The following is a 19,891-nucleotide window of genomic DNA, read 5'->3' on the forward strand; positions in this document are numbered from 1 at the left end:
ACTTCTGCTCTTTCTCCAACTGTTGGGCAAGGTCACCCTCCTGACGCATATTTTTCCATCAACTGTGCAGTATCGTTTTCTTTGCTGATGATGATAATGGACTTGTATACTTGGTTGCACCTGATATCCCGCACAGTAGTCAGTCTGTTGTGGTGGGGCCACCATGTACCCTGTTGGTTGTAGCTCCCTGACCACACAGGGATCGCTCTGCTGACGCCTGTGCTGCTAACTCCCCATGTATGCCAAGGAGCAGATGGCCATCCCCCTGGGGCATCAGGACTCCTGTCAATGGCCATCCTGCCAGGTGGCCTTCGCTGTGGCTGGGTGGCGCCCGTGGGTAGGGCCCCTGGTCGGAGTGGGTGGCATCAGGGTAGGTGACACGCGATGAAGCATAGTACATCATCTCTTGCTGGTGGTCCACCACCAGCAGTCTCTAAATAGTCGAAGTCTACCTTCAATGCTAAGAAATACGACCCCAAATTGTTTCCCTCCCTGGTCACAGCATGGGAGGAACTCCAGGCTAAGGATGGCAGCAAAGCTTATTCGCCCCGGTACCTCATATGTACGAGAGTTGATCAGGAATCTTTCATGTCCATGAAGCCTCAGTTTTTTGTGGAGCATTTAGAGGACAGGTTTGGGAGGTGGAGGGCTTGTCCAAAATGCGTCATCCTCTGCCCATTCATGGGCATTACTCACTTATGACAAGCTGGGGGATGTTTCTGTTACCAGCAAACCCCAAAAGAGCTTAAATATGGTCCAGGGTTTCACATTTCACAGGGATTTTCTTTTGCAGTCTGTCAATGAACTGGGCACCAATTTAGTGTGTTGAGGTGTTCATCTCGTCTGGCGCATCCACCAGGATCTGAGGGATAATGAGGTTGCCACTGGTGCTTTCATCTTGGCCTTTGAGGGTGACACATTACCCGAGAAGGTCAAGGTGATGGTCTACTGCTGTGATGTGAAGCCATATATCTCTTCCCTGATGCGGTGCTGTAAATGCTGGAAGTTCAGCCGTACGTTAGTCGGGATTGTGGACATCCTTCACATCCCAATACTCCATGTGCCCTGCCTCCCATCTGTGTCAACTGTGGAGAGCACCATTTGCCTTGTTCGCTAGACTGCAGGATTCTCCAAAAAGAATGGAAAATAATGGAATACAAGACCCTGGACTGACTGACCTACACTGAGACTAAGAGAAAATATGAGAGGCTACATCCTGTGCATATGAAGTTAACCTATGCCGCTGCTATGACAACAGTTCTACCATCTTCCACCGCATACAGTTGGCTCTCAGAGTCGCCAGACTCCACCTGCCCCCTTGATTGTGGGGGGCATGTCCCTTCCTGTTGCTCTTGCACCACCTACTTCAGGAGCAACACCCCCCAAACCATTCGGGACATCAGTCCCCACTTCTCATCCAGAGAAGCATACATCTTATTCAGCTCCTCTCGCTAGGAAAGGGTCCCTTGGGTCACTCCCTTTCCAGGTTCCTACCAGTAGTAAAGCTGACACCCTCCAGTGGCTGAAGCAACCACAGGTACTGGTCATGGGGCTTCATGGTCCTCCTCAGTCCCTGAGACTGAATCAGTGAAGCCCTCCCAGCTGGACAAACCTAAGGAGCAGTGAGAAAAACCAAAAAAGAAAGAGACCCCCAAGAACCAAGGCACTGTGGTGGCACCCACACCACCACTACCTACAAGCTCTGTGTCTGAGGATGAAGTGTCGATTCCAGTGTCTGCTGAGGACCTAGATCTCTCTGGGCCCTCAGACACAGTGGATGGTGATCGCACAGGTGGCATCAGGTGACCCTGAAGTGTTGACTGCCTCATTGAGTGTTTCATGCCTTCCCAATCTCACGATCACGTCATCCTCCAGTTCCAATTGCAGCGGTTTTTTACTACCATCTGGCTGAGCTACAGCAACTGTTGAGCTTTACACCTGCTTCCTGCATTGCCCTCCAGAAAACCTGGTTTCCGGAAGTGCGGGCCCCTGCCCGTCGCAGCTACAGGGGATATCACAAGAACCGTAGCGAATATAATAGAGTGACAGTTGGTGTTTGCGTCTATGTCCTGAAACTTGGTATGTTGTGAACCTGTGCCCCTTCAAACTCCTCTTGAAGCTGTGGCTGTCAGGATACAGATGATGCAGGAAATAACTGTCTGCAATGTATATCTTCCTCCAGATGGTGCAGTACCCCTGAACGTATTGGCTGCACTGATTGATCATCTCCCTAAACCTTTCCTACTTTTGGGAGATTTTAACACCCATAATCTCTTGTGGGGTAGCACTGTGCTTACTGGCCGATGTAGAGATGTCGAAAATTTACTGTCCTACCTCGACCTCTGCCTCTTAAATACAGGTGCCCCCACACATTTCATTGTGGCACGTGGCACATATTTGGCCATTGATCTCCTGGTCTGTAGTCCTGGCCTTCTCCCATCCATCCACTGGAGAGCTCATGATGACCTGTGTGTTAGTGACAATTTCCCCATCATGCCCATGGATGCCTACCCAGAAGGGCTTTAAACAAGGCAGACTGGGTAGCCTTCAGCTTTGCTATCACTGTTAAATCTCCCCCACATGGTGCCATCGATGTTGTGGTTGGCCAGGTCACTACAATGATCATTTCTGGGGCGGAAAATGTGATACCTGGTCCTTTAGGGTGCCCCCGACGAAAGACAGTCACTTGGTGGTCGCTGGAAGTGGCTGAGGCAATTAAGTTGCGTCTGTGAACTCTACAGCGGCATAAGTGGCACCCTTCCCTAGAGCATCTAATAGCCTTTAAGCGGCTCTGTGCTTGTGTTCACCAGTTTATAAAGCAACAGAAACAGGAGTGATGGGAGAGGTACATGTCAACCATTGGGTGCCATATGGCACCTTCCCAAGTCTGAATGAAGATCAGATGTCTTTTTGGGTACCAGACGCCAACAGCTGTCCCTGGCGTTAACATCAGTGGTGTGTTATGTGCCAACGCAAACGCAATTGCCGAGTACTTTGCTGAGGACTATGCTTGAGCCTCTGCATCGAAGAATTGCCCCTCAGCCTTTCGCACCCTGAAACGGCAGATGGAAAGGAAAATTCTCTTGTTCACTACATGTCACAGTGAACCCTACAATGCCCCATTCACAAAATGGGAGCTCCTCAGCGCCCTTGCACATTTCCCCAACACAGCTCCTGGGCCGGATCGTATCCACAGTCAGATGATTAAACATCTTTCGTCTGACTACAAGCGATATCTCCTTGTCATCTTCAACTGGATTTGGTTCGATGGCATCTTTCCATTGCAATGGTGGGAGAGCACATTCATTCTAGTGCTCAAACCTGGCAAATTCCCACTTGATGTGGATAGCTATCGGCTCATCAGCCTTGCTCACATTCTTTGTAAGCTGCTAGAATGTATGGTGTGTCAGCAGTTGGGTTGGGTCCTGGAGTCATGTGGCCTACTGGCTCCATGTCAGGGAGGCTTCCGCCAGGTCACTCTGCCACTGATAATCTTGTGTCCCACAAGTCTGCCATCCGAACAGCCTTTTGCTGATGCCGACACCTGGTTGCCATCTTTTTTGACTTACGTAAAGCATATGACATGACATGGTGACGTCATATCCTTGCCACATTGTATGAGTGGGGTCTCCGGGGCCCGCTCCTGATTTTTATCCAAAGTTCCTGTCACTCCATACTTTCCGTTTCCAAGTTGATGCCTTCCATATTTCCAACTGTATTCAGGAGAATGGCATTCCGCAGGGCTCCGTATTGAGTGTGCCTCTGTTTTAAGAGGCTATTAATGGCCTAGCAGCAGGTGTAGGGCTGTCAGTCTCACCTTCTCTGTATGCGGATGACTTCTGCATTTCGTATTGCTCCTCCAGTACAAGTGTTGGTGAGTGGCACTTACAGGGAGCCATTCACAAGGCGCAGTCATGGGCTCTTGCCCAAGGCTTCCAGTTTTCAGTCATGAAGTCATGTATCATGCACTTCTGTCGGCGTCATACTGTTCATCCAGAACCAGTACTTTACCTTAAAGATGATCCACTCACTGTGGTGGAGACATATTGATTCTTAGGACTGGTTTTTGACACCAGATTGATGTGGTTACCTCACCTTCGTCAGCTTAAGTGGAAGTGCTGACAGCACCTCAATGCCCTCCGCTACCTGAGCAACACCAGCTGGGGTGCAGATCGCTCTACGCTGCTGCAGCTCTTCAGAGCCCTTGTTCAATACTGCCTTGACTATGGGAGTCTGGTTTACGGTTCAGCGGTGCCCTCAGCACTGCATTTACTTGACCCAGTGCACCACTGCGGAGTTCACCTAGTGACGGGAGCTTTTAGAACGAGTCTGGTGCCCAGTGTCTGGGTGGAGGCCAGACTCCCTCCATTGCAGATTTGACATGCACAATTGCTCACCAATTATATTGCACACATTCATAGTTCTCCTGCACATCGGAGTTACCATCTCCTTTACCCCACACAGCGGTGGGGCCAGGTCAGGGCTCACAATTGCGGTTCGCATCCGGTCCCTTCTCTCTGAACTGGAGTCCTTCCCTTTACCACCTCTCCTCGAGTTCCATTCAGGTATACCTCCATGGTGTACTACTAGGCCGAAGCTTCACCTGGACCTTTCACATGGCCCTAAGGACTCCATTAATCCTGCGGCTCTCCGCTGTCACTTCCTCTCGATTCTTGACATGTACCGCGGCCATGAAGTGGTTTACACCGATGGCTTGGTGGCTGATGGTCACGTTTGTTTTGCTATGTTCATGGGAGACATATTGAGCAGCTCTCCTTGCCACATGGCTGCAGTTGACCACATCCGCTCATGCCCTGCTGAGTCATTTCTCTTGTGTACTGACTCCTTGAGCAACCTACCAGCTGTTGACAAATGCTACCCTTGCCATCGTTTGGTAGTGACCATCCAGGAGTCCCTGTGTGCCCTGGAACAGTCCTGTTGTTCCATGGTGTTTGTGTGTGGACCTCAGGCCATGTCGGAATTCCAGGAAATGAACTTACTGACAGGCTGGCGAAATGGGCTGTATGGAAATCGCTTCTGGAGATCACCATTCCCATAAATGACTTGCAATCATTATTACGCTGCAAGGTTTTTCAGCTTTGGGAGACGGAATGGCATAATCTCAGTACGCGTAACAAACTGCATTCCATTAAGGAGAGTACAAATGTGTGGAAGTCCTCCATTCGGGGCTCTCGTAGGGATTCTGTGGTTCTCTGCCAGCTCCGCATTGGCCACACTTGGCCGACCCATGGCTACCTTCTTCACCGTGGAGACCTGCCTCAGTGTTGGTGTGGTTGACAGTGGCCCGTATTCTGGTACACTGTCCTACTTTGACTGTACTGTGACGAAATCGTAGGTAACCGAACTCGTTGCTGCTAAGTTTATCTGACAACACCTCATCAGCTGATAAGTATTTGTTGCCCTTCCACCATTCTTGTGGTTTTTCATTTCTTTTGTTTTGTGTTGTAAGTTTCATTTGTTTTCTTATCACCCTTGTGGCATTGTTTTATTCAGAACAAGGGGCTGATGACCTAGCAGTTTGGTGCCTTCCCCCCATCTTTTAAACCAACCAACCTTCTATTGTTGTAACCATTATTCATTTTGGTTTGATGAAAATGATCCCTTTGTCTTCCATTCATTCTTCCGTTATTACCGTTATAAGCCATCTGCCTGTTTTCCATTTTACAGGAGTTATTGTAATTATTTCTTCGTCTTTGTTCCTCCTGTAGCAAATTGATTTAATCTAATACTGTTGAATTCTTCCAGATTATCTTCTGAAACATACAGCAGTTTTTCCCTGATCTTCATCGGAAGCTGAACTTTGATAATCATTATTACATCTATTGGTTGATCCCAATATTTTGCTTTATTCAAATATTTTTCAAAGTATCTCCTGAAGGTCCTGTCTCGGTAAGAGAAGGGTTCTAGGTTATGTACTTCCTTCTTCACTCTCTCCTGAATACCTCTTGACCAATATCTATTGAAGAATGCCTTCTCAAATTCTTTGTAGGTGTGCCACTTGTCTATTACATCAGTCACCAACAGACTACCATTGCCCTGGGCGTATCCTGATACATATTCAGTTTTCTGTCAATCAGACCAAGCTTGTTGCAACATTCCTCTGAATCATCTGATAAATTCAACAGAATTTAATGTCTTCTTTTCTGGAAAAAATATTTAGAATTGCCTATGCTTTAACATTTTCTCTTCCTTGATTGATCTGGTATAATCACTCATAGATGACATACTTCCATACATTTGTCCATTTGGGCTTTTATCTAGGTACTGCTCATCACCCTCATAATTACAGATCAAGCCCTGATCTCTACCTTTAGATCTCCACTCTGGGCTGGCTTCCTTTCTTTTTTCAGTAGCCACCCCCCACAGCTCTTCTATCCTTCGAGTGCACATTTGCAAATTCTGTGTAACTTCTCCTTTCCATCTTTAGAAGTAGGTTCCTATCTGCTCGTGAACTTCTTTCAATTCTTGATCTGTTTGACAAGGTATATTCCGTACCGCTTCCTTGATACCTTTATTAACAGACAATATCACTTGCTTTACCTTATCCACCCAGACACTAATTCCTTTACTGTTGAGGCCAGGTTTCGTACCTCTACTTCTGCCGTTTGTTGTCTCCCCTGCACATTTTCAATTTCACTGTTTACTCTGTTTATTTTGATTGGAAATTGTCCATGGGCTTGCTTCATACTATTTATCTCTTTCCAGATTTCTGTCTGTTCTTTTGTCAAAGTACTCACATCAGCTAAAACTTTAACAAAATCTTCCCTTGTGGGCAGTTCGTTCCCTTTTGTTTATACCCTTTACTTTCTCGGCTAACTCTGCATGTTCTGTAACTAAATTGCTCACAGTGGTGGTCACATTTGTTACTTTAGCCACTATAATTGCCTGTTCCATAGCTATAGTTTCTACATTTGCAGAAATAGCTGCCTGCGCAGCTGACATATTTGCTTGCTCAGCAAACAGTTTCGTCTGAGCAGCATCATGTTGGACTGTTCTGCAGCTAAACCAGCTACTGTATTCATCAAAAGTTTCATTTGATTTAAGACCTCAGCCAAAGGATCATTGGATTCTCCTTGGCCAGCATCTGCCATTTGCCCTGGATTTTGTTCATCGTCACTGGGCTGCACATTCGCTTCCTGTTCCCTCTGCATTTAAAAATGAAATCTGATTTTAACCATAACAATTCAGTTGTTACTATTCTTTCAATTACTTTACTCTGTACACAATTCAGCTTTACCCCACTAAAATACATATCAGATTCTATGCCCCAGAATATCTTTCCACAATTGTGAACACATCAAGAAAAAAACACATATCACTCTGCATATACTAAAGCATATAATAACTAACTCTACAAATATTCCTAGCCCAGTTGTTATCTACAAACACCAGACTAATGTGTGCAATGAGTAAGCATGTCATTCTTGTGCGTGCCTTTACTGCAGAGTACAACCACATGAAGTTCATATGTGATGGACACGCGTTGTCATGGCTGCCAAATGTAGATCACATAGAATGATTCCATCAGTCATGCATGAAATTATACAAAGCACATCATTAGTACATATACATAACATAAAATACAAATAACGGGAAACATTCCACGTGGGAAAAATATATCTAAAAACAAAGATGATGTGACTTTCCGAACGAAAGCGCTGGCAGGTCGATAGACACACAAACAAACACAAACACACACACAAAATTCAAGCTTTCGCAACAAACTGTTGCCTCATCAGGAAAGAGGGAAGGAGAGGGAAAGATGAAAGGATGTGGGTTTTAAGGGAGAGGGTAAGGAGTCATTCCAATCCCGGGTGCGGAAAGACTTACCTTAGGGGGAAAAAAGGACAGGTATACACTCGCAAACACACACATATCCATCCACACATATACAGACACAAGCAGACATATTTAAAGACAAAAAGCTTTTTGTCTTTAAATATGTCTGCTTGTGTCTGTATATGTGTGGATGGATATGTGTGTGTTTGCGAGTGTATACCTGTCCTTTTTTCCCCCTAAGGTAAGTCTTTCCGCACCCGGGATTGGAATGACTCCTTACCCTCTCCCTTAAAACCCACATCCTTTCATCTTTCCCTCTCCTTCCCTCTTTCCTGATGAGGCAACAGTTTGTTGCGAAAGCTTGAATTTTGTGTGTGTGTTTGTGTTTGTTTGTTTGTGTGTCTATCGACCTGCCAGCGCTTTCGTTCGGTAAGTCACATCATCTTTGTTTTTAGATATAACATAAAATACACATTTATCACAACAAATCTAAATACATACCATAAATACATATAACTCAATGATCGTGCATTAATTTGTTTTTGGTCATGAAATACTTGACAGTGTGTATGTTTCGCTCCTTGTAGGTCCTGTCATGTTTTAACCATTTTTATAATATTACTGCTCAAGATAAGAAATTAATGGTTTTAAGCTGGTAATACTAAACTCATTATTATTGAACTAGTGTGTATAGTGTCTCTGTTTGTATGTCTGTGAAGGACAATATACCGAGCGATGTCGACTACTCCCACAGTGTATGTGATTTTGTGTATATGGTGTAGAAGCAGCTGCCAACTCCTACAGTTGCCTGTACAATTGTTCAAATGTAATAGAAAGAAAACTTCTATAGGATCTTCTCGAATTGAAATACTGCCATTCATATTCGATTTTGTCTGCAAGTGAAACGAATTCATTTTAGCAGAGAAAACTTTCTCTATGCTTTTGACTGTGTTATTGAAGCAGGTTCTACAGCAAACATCGACCACCAAATATTTAAAGTCCTACACAAGCTTGTCGTACATTACCAAGTCATCACAGAATATTTGATCAAAAATAAATACAAGAAATTACCTTTGAAATGGAACAGACTGCACTGTGGCTGTTACTAAACTCCATGTTAATGTTACATATCACCCATGAATCTCAAAAAACACAAATTATACAATATGGTAGCTAACAATGACTTTATTGCGCACACTTTGTACACGTCCTCTCATTATCCTGTCTCGCAACAAAGTCCCGTCACATTCTGATTTTCTTACTTTTCTTCGCTCGCCATGGAATAATGCCAAGACAAGGGATAAATATTTCGCTAGCACAGGCGAAACATGCCACATTGTGATATATATCAATTTTCATAGAAATTTGTATCCCCAGTTTCATCCCTTAGGAGTTTAATTTCGAAAAAACACTGAAACACACATATTTTTTTCTAACCAAGAAGCCAAATACAGGTTTTCTTAGATTTAGCTTTAAAATTTCTTTTAAAATGAAAGGGTTCATAAAACATCCCATTACACGTTTCACGCTCGTAGAGACTGAAATTCTAAAAACAATGAACACGTATTTTTTTATTTGTAACCTACAAGTCAAATATCAGTTTTCATATATGTAGCTTTAAAAATTGTTTATTTTCAAGAAAATTTTCACCTGCTATTTCACTCACATAGAGGTTAAATTTCCAAAAATGCTGTAACATGTATATCGTTATTTCTGACCGAGAAATCAAATACCAATTCTTGTAGTTATATTTTTAAAATTACTGTAATAGCTACATACTTTCCAAAAAAAAATTCATCCCCTACTTCACCCCTCTAGGGGTGGAATTTTGAAAAATCCTTTCTTAAACGATGCCTACACTACAAGATCGCCAACCTCGCCAGATTTCAAGTTTCTATCCTTAGCAGTTTGGGTTGGACAAAGATGAGTCAATTAGGACACTGCCTTTTATATGTATAGATTGCTTTTCAGAACATATATTTAGTTACCTAGTAGATAGAGTCGAAAGTTCCACGAGGCTTTTTGCTGGTAATCCTGTTACGCACAGAGAAGTCGCAGCATTAGAAAATTGTAGCGAAATCCAGGAAGACCTGCAGAGGGTCGATGCTTGGTGCAGGGAGTGGCAGTTGACCCTCAACTTAAACAAATGTAATGTTTTGCAAATACGTATTCAGAAAGATCCTTTATTATATGATTACATGATTGCAGAACAATCACTGAAGCAGTTAATTCCATGAAATATCTATGAGTATGCATATGGAGCAATTTGATGTGGAATGATGACAGAAAATTAATTATGAATAAGGAAGGTAGATGCCAGCCTGAAATTTATTGGAAGAATCCTCAGGAAATATAGTCTGTCAACAAAGGAAGTAGCTTACAAAATACTCATTCAGTCAATACCTGAATATGGCCCATCAGTCTGGGGTCTGCACCAGATAGGATTGATAGTGAAAATATAGAAGATCCAAAGAGCAGCAGCAGCATGTTTCATTACAGGTTCATTTAATAAGTACAAAAGCATCACAGAGATGCTCGGTCAACTCAGTGGCAGAGACAGCGAGAGAGGCATTACGGTGTGGTCTGCTGTTAAAATTCCAAGTGTGTACGATCCTAGAAGAGTCGGCCAATATATTACTTCCTTCAGTGTATATCTTGTGAAAAGAGCATGAAGCTAAAATTAGAGAGATTCAAGCCTACAAGGGACTGTAAGGTGCCTGTGGAATATGGTGATGAACATGGTATTCAACAGAGAAGCTAAGTCAATGTGTACCAAGCAAACACTATCAAAATAGATGTCGCTAGGCACTAATAATGTCAAAATTTATTACAACTTGTCATTTACAAATATCAATTTGATGTCTTTAAATGTTAATTTGTAAAATATGTACATTGAGTTAGTAGTAGTATCGTTGTTGCCACTATTATCATTTTGTAAAATCTTGCAGAGTTTATTCAGATCAAAATGGATAATATGTCATGGAAAAACATTAACTGGACAAAGCAAAAAATTTTTGAAGTATATATCTTGAAGAGGTGACAGGAACGAGTGTGAGAAGGAGTTCAGAAGAATAATGTTTCTGAAACAGGGTATTTGCTTAAATTTATAGTGTGTGAAATTAGAAAGTTTCAGTATCGAGTTATAATGATTTTCAATGTTCTGAAATTGCCTGAAATGTTAAAGCATTTAAACTGTATGCTATTAACTCAAGTGATATTAAAGACTTGTCATGGCATACATAATGCATAAAATGAGCACACTGTTCATGAAAAACAACAAGTGAGGTTAATTAGACATTGGATACTGTTCTTCCTGTCCTTCATGCGGAGGTAGTTTACCTTAGAATTCCCTTGGCTGTATCAGTTTTTACACTATATAGCATAAAAAAACATGATGTGTTATTTCTTTTGTACCTATCTTCTTGTGCTCTTTATTGTTGCATTTTTCGCTCTTGAGAACATAACTGAAGATGTAAACTTTTATGTCATTCTCATGAGCATAACAATATGAGAACTGCATCTCTCACCTGGCTACCACTTTCCTTCAGAAATGTGATAACATTTATAAAATAAAGTTATTGTACACCTTTTTTTCTGCTCACAAATACCAGTCATAGTCAAGTGTGATTAATGACTGTATTGTTTCATTTTTGAACCTTGTGAAAGATGATTTGTGATTAATTTTGTCAACACCTCATCAGAGATGACTAAGTATCGCTCATTGATTTATATCATGATAGAATGATGTGTATTGTCTATGTAATATGCAGGCTTTGGTTGATGTGAAAGCAGTCTATCTTCATAAAAGACCCAGCAGTCCATTTGTGAGGTTGTATAGTATGTTGAGCGGGTTGCAGATTTTCAGGGGCAGTTGAGAGACATAAATACTGTTTACTTCCACGAAAGTGATCTTCATCTGGGCAACAGGGGTGGGTGGCATAAGTTGAATATACGCAGACACAACAGTGACATTTTTAGGGCGAAGGAAAAAAAAGGAGGGGTGGGGGGAGAGAACAGAGACAGATGGCATATGTGCTCTGTAACAGAATCAAACTAATTGAGCCAGGCAGGGGAAAATACAAGAGAGGGGGAAGAAGATGGCCTAACACCATATGTTTTATAGCAGTGGTCAAGTACAAGAATGACTGACAGACAGACAGGAGACTGCCCAAAAATGTCTGTTTTGTGTCAGCATGATGCCCATATTGATGAGAATTTAAACTGGAAAAAGCACATTTCAGAACTCCTAAAACAACTTTGTTCAGCCACTTTTGCACTTGGAATCATTGTAGGACTTGGAGAGAGACATGTCAGTAAGTTGACATATTTTGCATGTTTTCATTCAACAATGTCATGGAATAATTTCTGGGATTACAACTCGATAATAAATTCAGTTGGGAAGGGCATACCACAGAGTTGCTTAAGTGCCTAAACAAGTCTGTATTTGCCGTGAGAATGATGTAAGATGTAGGAGATATAAATATTAAAAAAAAAACTTGCATACTTTTCGTACTTTCATTCTATTATGTCATATGAGATCATATTCTGGGGCAACTCATCAAACCGAGCAAAAGATTTTAGGGTGCAAAAGCATGTGTTAAGAATCATTTGTGGTGTAAATTCAAAAACATCATGTAGAAGCCTGTTCAAGAAACTGTATTCTAACCACTGCTTCTCAGTATATTTATTCCTTAATGAAATTTGTTGCAAGTAATACATCTCTGTTTCCAAACAATAGCTCAATACATAGTATCAGTACTAGGATTAATAATAATAATAACAATAATAAATAACCACAGACACAACGTCTGAGACAGGAAAGAGAAGAACAATAATAATGGTTTATTTGTCCATAATAACTTTTACAGTCGTGGACATAGTCAGTTAGTACATACATGAACAATAATAATAGTTTAGTAGTAGAAATAAAGTACAGACAACATTAAAAATCCTTGATGGAGTACAAACATTTAGCAATTAACATCTGCTTTAATTTTATTTTAAATATGTTTCCTTTTAACATTTTTATGGTATTTGGCAGTCTTTTGTAAAAAAATCTTCCAGCAGAAAATGGATTATGATCGGTTGCTTTTTTATTTCTGAATTTTATGTGGTAATCCTCTTTTTTCCTTGTATTATAACTATGGATATCGCTATTTATTATACTGTGCTCCATATTTTTTCCTTTACAAACAGTATAGTCCTTAGAACATATAATGAATACACTGTTAGTATATCATACTTAATGAAGTATTCTCTACAGGATTGACGTTTACTAATATTCGCTATTATCCTAATTGCTCTCTTCTGGGCTCTAAAAGCCCTATCCATGTATACTGTTGGTGCCCCGCCCCAAATCTCAATACCGTATTGTAGGTGGGAGTGTATAATACCAAAATAGATTTGGCCTAAGACTGGTGACACTATTATGCTAGAAAGGCGTTTTAGCAGGTAGGTATTACATGAGATTTTTTTTACACATGTAGCTGATGTGCTCCTTCCATGTAAGATGTTCATTAACTATAATACCCAGGAATTTATGTTTATCAATTGTTTCAATTGATAACTCTGGCTCAGTATCTACTTGTCTCGATTTGTAATTTAGCATAAACTCCATTAGAATTGTCTTTTCCTTATTTAATGCCAATTTATTTTTAGTCATATGTTCTGTGATGAGGCTAGTGTTCTTCATATTATTTTACACTGCTAGCTGTTTTGTAGGGCCCCAGCTTATGAAGGAGGTGTCGTCAGCATAATTCACAAGGTCTGCATTTTTTGAGATGATTATATCATTGATGTACACAATGAACAGAAAAGGCCCAATAATACTTCCCTGAGGGACTCCACAGTCCTTTTACTGTTTGTATAAGTCCGCCGGTTGTATGATACAACTTAACACATTGTCTCCTGTCAGCAAGGTACGATCTTAACAAATCTAATGCCACTCCTCTGACCCCATAAGTTTCTAACTTATGTAGAAGAATGGAGTGATTTACAGTATCAAAAGCCTTAGCTAGATCTAGAAAGGTGCCAATAACTTTGTTTCCATCATCAAGTTTATTCAATACTGCTTGAATAAATGTGGCTATGGCTGTTATTGTAGACTTGCCCTTCCTGAAACCGTGTTGAGAACTTTTTAATATATTGTACTTAGAGAGAACTGATTTCATTTGATCAAGAAATAGCCTTTCCAACAACTTACTCAGTTCTGATGTCAATGAAATAGGCCTATAATTTTGTACATCAGTAGTTTTTCCCTTTTTATGCACTGGTCTTATTTCAGTCACTTTTAACAAGTCAGGAAATGACCCCTGCCTGAAAGAGCTGTTTATTAAACAATCTACATAAAGACCTAAAATCACTTACCTTGGTCCAAAAAGGGGTCCAATATTCAGGAACACGCATTTTCAGTAAATTGCCAGCAACCATTAAAAACTTGGTTTCAGATAAAGCATGGTTTAAACAGAGTTTGAAAGACTTTTTGATAGGCAAATCCTTCTACTCCATAGTTGACTATCTTAACAGAGACTGTTACGCCAGTCCGTTTTGACAGCACTTGGTCACAACAATCAAGATTAGGTATTTTGTGTATGATAAATTTATGAATAGTCCATAACAGTGTTTCATTCTGACATGTGTTAATTCTGTAAATATTAGCTGTTCCAGTTTACCGCATTGTATTCACCTGTTTTGACAATCTCCTGGCAAATGGTCAGGGTAGTAAGTATTATATTCAAATGTTTTATGTTATACTCTCTGACATGCTCCACACCCACGAGAATCATCTCATTTTTTGAGCCTAAAGAACGAAAACTGAATCTAGTCTAACAAATCCTTAAGAAAGAAAGTCTTAGTAGCTCAAAAATGTGCTGTAAGAATATTAACTGTATGAGATGCTCACCCACAATCATCTTGTAGACATCTGTTTAAGAAGTTGGGCATCCTGATTACTGTTTCACAGTATATTTATTCCCTCATGAAGTTGGTTGTTAATAATCCACTACCGTTCAAAAAGAACAGTGATGTACAGCATCATCATTACATTACCAAAGAGAAAATGACAGTCGTCGCTCCACATTAAGGTTTTCTTTACCACAAAATGGGGTGCACAATGCTGCAACTAAAATTGTTGGAAAAGAAAAAGAGTTGTTAATGTTCAGCACGTACCCATATTTACAGTTAATTTGCAAAGTGAAAGTAAAATGACTCGTTACACATCATTATGATTTATCATGCAAAATGATACGTGAAACATGAAACTAACTAACTGTTTTATATTCCATAAGGTTATCATTTACAATTTGTTCTCAAGTAGACACAAACATTTATTTAGATAATAATCTTAATCTAAACTTTTTAGGGGATTGACATCATTAAATTATAGCATGCCTCTCATGGTGGAAGTCTTCTTCTTTTTCCTCAGACATTTCACTTACTATTAGCATTACCATTTTCAGTTAACTCTCCTATTAGAGCAAATTCCAGGGAGAAACTGATAATTCTCTGTAACAAACAAAAAATATTGTTCCTCTGCACAAGTTACAAAGGGTAGAAGGACCACAGTAATTATCAATAAATTTGTACCCTCCTCTAGCAAGAAAAGGAAGGGTTCGTCCTTGCACAAAGGACCATGGTAAATATTGGTACTTTCTCAGTAAGTCCCCACTGCTTCTCATTACATTAATCTAAATCATATAGGTTCTCAGCTCAGCAAAGGATAATAATAATATACACTCCTGGAAATGTAAAAAAGAACACATTGACAGCGGTGTGTCAGACCCACCATACTTGCTCCAGACACTGCGAGAGGGCTGTACAAGCAATGATCACACGCACGGCACAGCGGACACACCAGGAACCGCGGTGTTGGCCGTCGAATGGCGCTAGCTGCGCAGCATTTGTGCACCGCCGCCGTCAGTGTCAGCCAGTTTGCCGTGGCATACGGAGCTCCATCGCAGTCTTTAACACTGGTAGCATGCCGCGACAGCGTGGACGTGAACCGTATGTGCAGTTGACGGACTTTGAGCGAGGGCGTATAGTGGGCATGCGGGAGGCCGGGTGGACGTACCGCCGAATTGTTCAACACGTGGGGCGTGAGGTCTCCACAGTACATCGATGTTGTCGCCAGTGGTCGGCGGAAGGTGCACGTGCCCGTCGACCTGGGACCGGACCGCAGCGACGCACGGATGCACGCCAAGACCGTAGGATCCTACGCAGTGCCGTAGGGGACCGCACCGCCACTTCCCAGCAAATTAGGGACACTGTTGCTCCTGGGGTATCGGCGAGGACCATTCTCAACCGTCTCCATGAAGCTGGGCTACGGTCCCGCACACCGTTAGGCCGTCTTCCGCTCACGCCCCAACATCGTGCAGCCCGCCTCCAGTGGTGTCGCGACAGGCGTGAATGGAGGGACGAATGGAGACGTGTCGTCCTCAGCGATGAGAGTCGCTTCTGCCTTGGTGCCAATGATGGTCGTATGCGTGTTTGGCGCCGTGCAGGTGAGCGCCACAATCAGGACTGCATACGACCGAGGCACACAGGGCCAACACCCGGCATCATGGTGTGGGGAGCGATCTCCTACACTGGCCGTACACCACTGGTGATCGTCGAGGGGACACTGAATAGTGCACGGTACATCCAAACCGTCATCGAACCCATCGTTCTACCATTCCTAGACCGGCAAGGGAACTTGCTGTTCCAACAGGACAATGCACGTCCGCATGTATCCCGTGCCACCCAACGTGCTCTAGAAGGTGTAAGTCAACTACCCTGGCCAGCAAGATCTCCGGATCTGTCCCCCATTGAGCATGTTTGGGACTGGATGAAGCGTCGTCTCACGCGGTCTGCACGTCCAGCACGAACGCTGGTCCAACTGTGAGGCGCCAGGTGGAAATGGCATGGCAAGCCGTTCCACAGGACTACATCCAGCATCTCTACGATCGTCTCCATGGGAGAATAGCAGCCTGCATTGCTGCGAAAGGTGGATATACACTGTACTAGTGCCGACATTGTGCATGCTCTGTTGCCCGAGTCTATGTGCCTGTGGTTCTGTCAGTGTGATCATGTGATGTATCTGACCCCAGGAATGTGTCAATAAAGTTTCCCCTTCCTGGGACAATGAATTCACAGTGTTCTTATTTCAATTTCCAGGAGTGTAGTTTGCTTGACTTCAACATTAATGTTATGATTTCTTGTGATTCTTCATATTATTCAGTATACCGCAATACACTTTAGTAGGTGCTGTCTCCTAGCCAGAGCACAAAAGGTCCATAGACCATATACCATCACACGCTTACAATGATATATCATTTTGTATATACCAAGTGTTTATGATTACATTGATGGTGTTCTGAATGCTGCAGTGTGGGCTGCATACATCACAAGACACTGAAACATTGTAGATACTTTCATCATCTGTGCACTTGTGAAGTATGCTGAAAATAATAATAGTTCCACTTTTTGCCATCAGGTAAAACTATGTCACTATAAGCAAGCAGAATATGGAATGTTTATTTTTTAATGTCAGTATGCTGTCCGTCCATTGGAAATTGTTGATTTCCCTTGTGAAGTGACTTGGTGTAAAGAATTAAGAAAGTTTGTTTTCCTTATGAAACACAATGACTGGTGAGAAGATAGACCTTGCACTACTGGTAAAGTTATTTTACCATAATGGCAGAAATAGCAGTGCTGCATTGCAGGAATATTGCCAACAAAAACAGCTGCAAAGAGGCCCCATGTCGGTAAATGGGCTAAAGAGTATGAGCAAGAAATTTGAAGAAACAGGTGAATTAGATGGTGCAGCAGCGAGAGGAAAGCTGCCGTTTCCCATGACACCTGTTCATGAAGTTGTTGAAATTGTAGCTGACTGTGCAGCACATGCCTCAAATTCTGAAGCCTCAAGCTGCACCACGAGAATCCTCTCCCCCCCCCCCCCCCCCCCTCCTTCCAGTCAGCAGTTCAAAAAGTTTTGCAGCACATTTCACACTTGTATTACCACAAGATTCAGCGTGTGCATGAAATGAAACCCAAGATACTCTACAACACAGTGACTTCCCCTCGTTTTTTTTGGCACCTGGAAATGGATGATGTGTTTGGACGGATGAGGCACGTTTTACTCTGCATGGTGCCGTGAATGCACAGAAGTGGCACAATATGGGAGTTCTACATCATATGTTGTACAGGAACATCTACCACAGTCAGCTTACATGACTGTGGTTTGTTTTCACAAGCTTGTTCATTCACAGTCTGTCTTCCCCCCCCCCTCCCCCTCCCCCCCCCCTTCCCCCTCTGGCCTGTTAGTTGTACAGTGGCATCTGCATGTTATAAGGACTTCTTTGTGCAACACATGATTCCAGCTTTGCAAGAACACAACTGTGTCCACACAACTATTTTTATGCAAGATGGGACAATACCACATATCGCTTGCCAGGTGAAAGATTTGCTCCAAGAAACCTTCAGTAATGACCATATCATCTCTAGGCAGTTTCAAGATGTGTAGCCTTCCAGATCCCCAACCTAAATCTGTGTGGCTTCAGGTTGTGGGGATTTCTGAAAGACTGTGCCTATCAGGGATGTATCTGCACTGTTCCTGATGTTAAGGATAGCTCTGATTACACTGGGTATACTGCGAACAAGTGTCGGCCATGCTGTGTTACGGATGCTATGTGTTGCTGAGTCAGAAGACTGTATTGAACACATGTTCATGTTGAAACTTGTCACCATATCCTAATAAACTTGCCAGAACCACCATTATCATGTGTTTGATGGTTCTTTCCCCTTTTCCTACACCCATACCATATTTGACTGCTTACAGTGACATATCTTTACCTGGCAGAAAAAAGTAAAACTATTATTTTTTCAGCATACTCTGTGAGTGCACTGATTAATGAACATGCTTATGATGTTTCAGCATCCTGCGATGTATACAGCCCACACTGCAGCACTCGGAACACCATCAGTTTAATTATAACCACCAGGTACATAAAAATAAATACATTTCACTTATTACTGGTTAGTTATATTTTTTCCACCAATAATTCAGTAATTCCATATGGAATAATGTTCTGGGATACTTCCACTTTAAGGAAAAAAGTCTTCATTGTGCAAAAATGAGCTGTAAGAATAAAATCTGGTGCTCACTGCTCACCCGTGATCGTCTTTTAGACATCTGTTTCAGGAGGTAGGCATTTTCACTACTGCTGTTTGTTTATTTCCTCATGAAGTTTGTTGTAAATAATCCAGTACAAATCAAAAGGAACAATGATATTCACAAATACAACACCAGAAAATATGACACTTATCACTCCACACTGATTAGATTAGATTAGATTTACTTTCATTCCAATTGATCTGTAGTGAGGAGGTCCTCCATGATGTGGGACATATCAGAAAAACAACAATACATGACAAATATTTACAACTAAAACAAATAAGCTTATGTACCATTCCAAAGGTCCCAAGCGGAATGATTGTCATTTTTAATGAACACTATATGAAAGAGTCATTTTACAAATACTAATGCTCTGAATTTAAAATTAAAAAGTTTTTTTATTTATTTATAAGGTAATAAACATGTAGTACAACTACTATAATACTTATTTACAATGAACACATTACTGCACTGAAAAGGCGCAGAAGTAAGATTGTACTCACACACACATACACACACACACACACACACACACACACACACACTGAGGTTGTATTTAACTCAAAAATGGTTTCAAAATGCTACCACCAAAATTTTTAATCACTTAGTCAATGATATAAAATGTCTGAGAGATAGCACAGTTAAATTTGAAAACAAATTGGGAAAGTTTCTCCATGGTAATTGCCTCTCTTCTCCTATTCCATTGAAGAATGTCTAATTTTGTAATGTGTAAATGATTATGTATAGAATTTAGTACTTACAATAGTACTGAAAAAGAGTGGATTATAACATGTAGTCATTTTTACATATGAATGAGTAATGTAGATGTAAAATGACTAGTTCCACATTGTTACAATTAATTGTGCAGATGATCCAAGGGACACGAAATGAATCAGTTCTCATCTTCCAGGAATCCTCTACAGTTAACAAAGTTATACTGTT

At 41.6% G+C, this 19,891-nt stretch overlaps 1 protein-coding gene across 7 annotated transcripts in view; it reads left to right on the top strand.

Annotated features, from left to right (window-relative positions):
• LOC126262195 (kelch-like protein 38) overlaps positions 1-19,891 on the top strand; it is a 172,531-nt gene that overhangs the window by 129,854 nt on the left and 22,786 nt on the right. Inside the window, exon 6 of one of the 7 annotated variants that reach the window (XM_049958661.1) lies at positions 18,710-18,776. The exons of the other annotated variants lie outside the window; for them this stretch is intronic. Within the exon in view, the coding sequence (XP_049814618.1) occupies positions 18,710-18,776 (67 nt within the window). The remainder of the gene's footprint in view (positions 1-18,709; positions 18,777-19,891) is intronic. 7 annotated transcript variants of the gene reach the window in all.

Source organism: Schistocerca nitens, chromosome 1 (genome assembly GCF_023898315.1).
Source record: "Schistocerca nitens isolate TAMUIC-IGC-003100 chromosome 1, iqSchNite1.1, whole genome shotgun sequence".
Lineage (NCBI taxonomy): Eukaryota > Metazoa > Arthropoda > Insecta > Orthoptera > Acrididae > Schistocerca > Schistocerca nitens.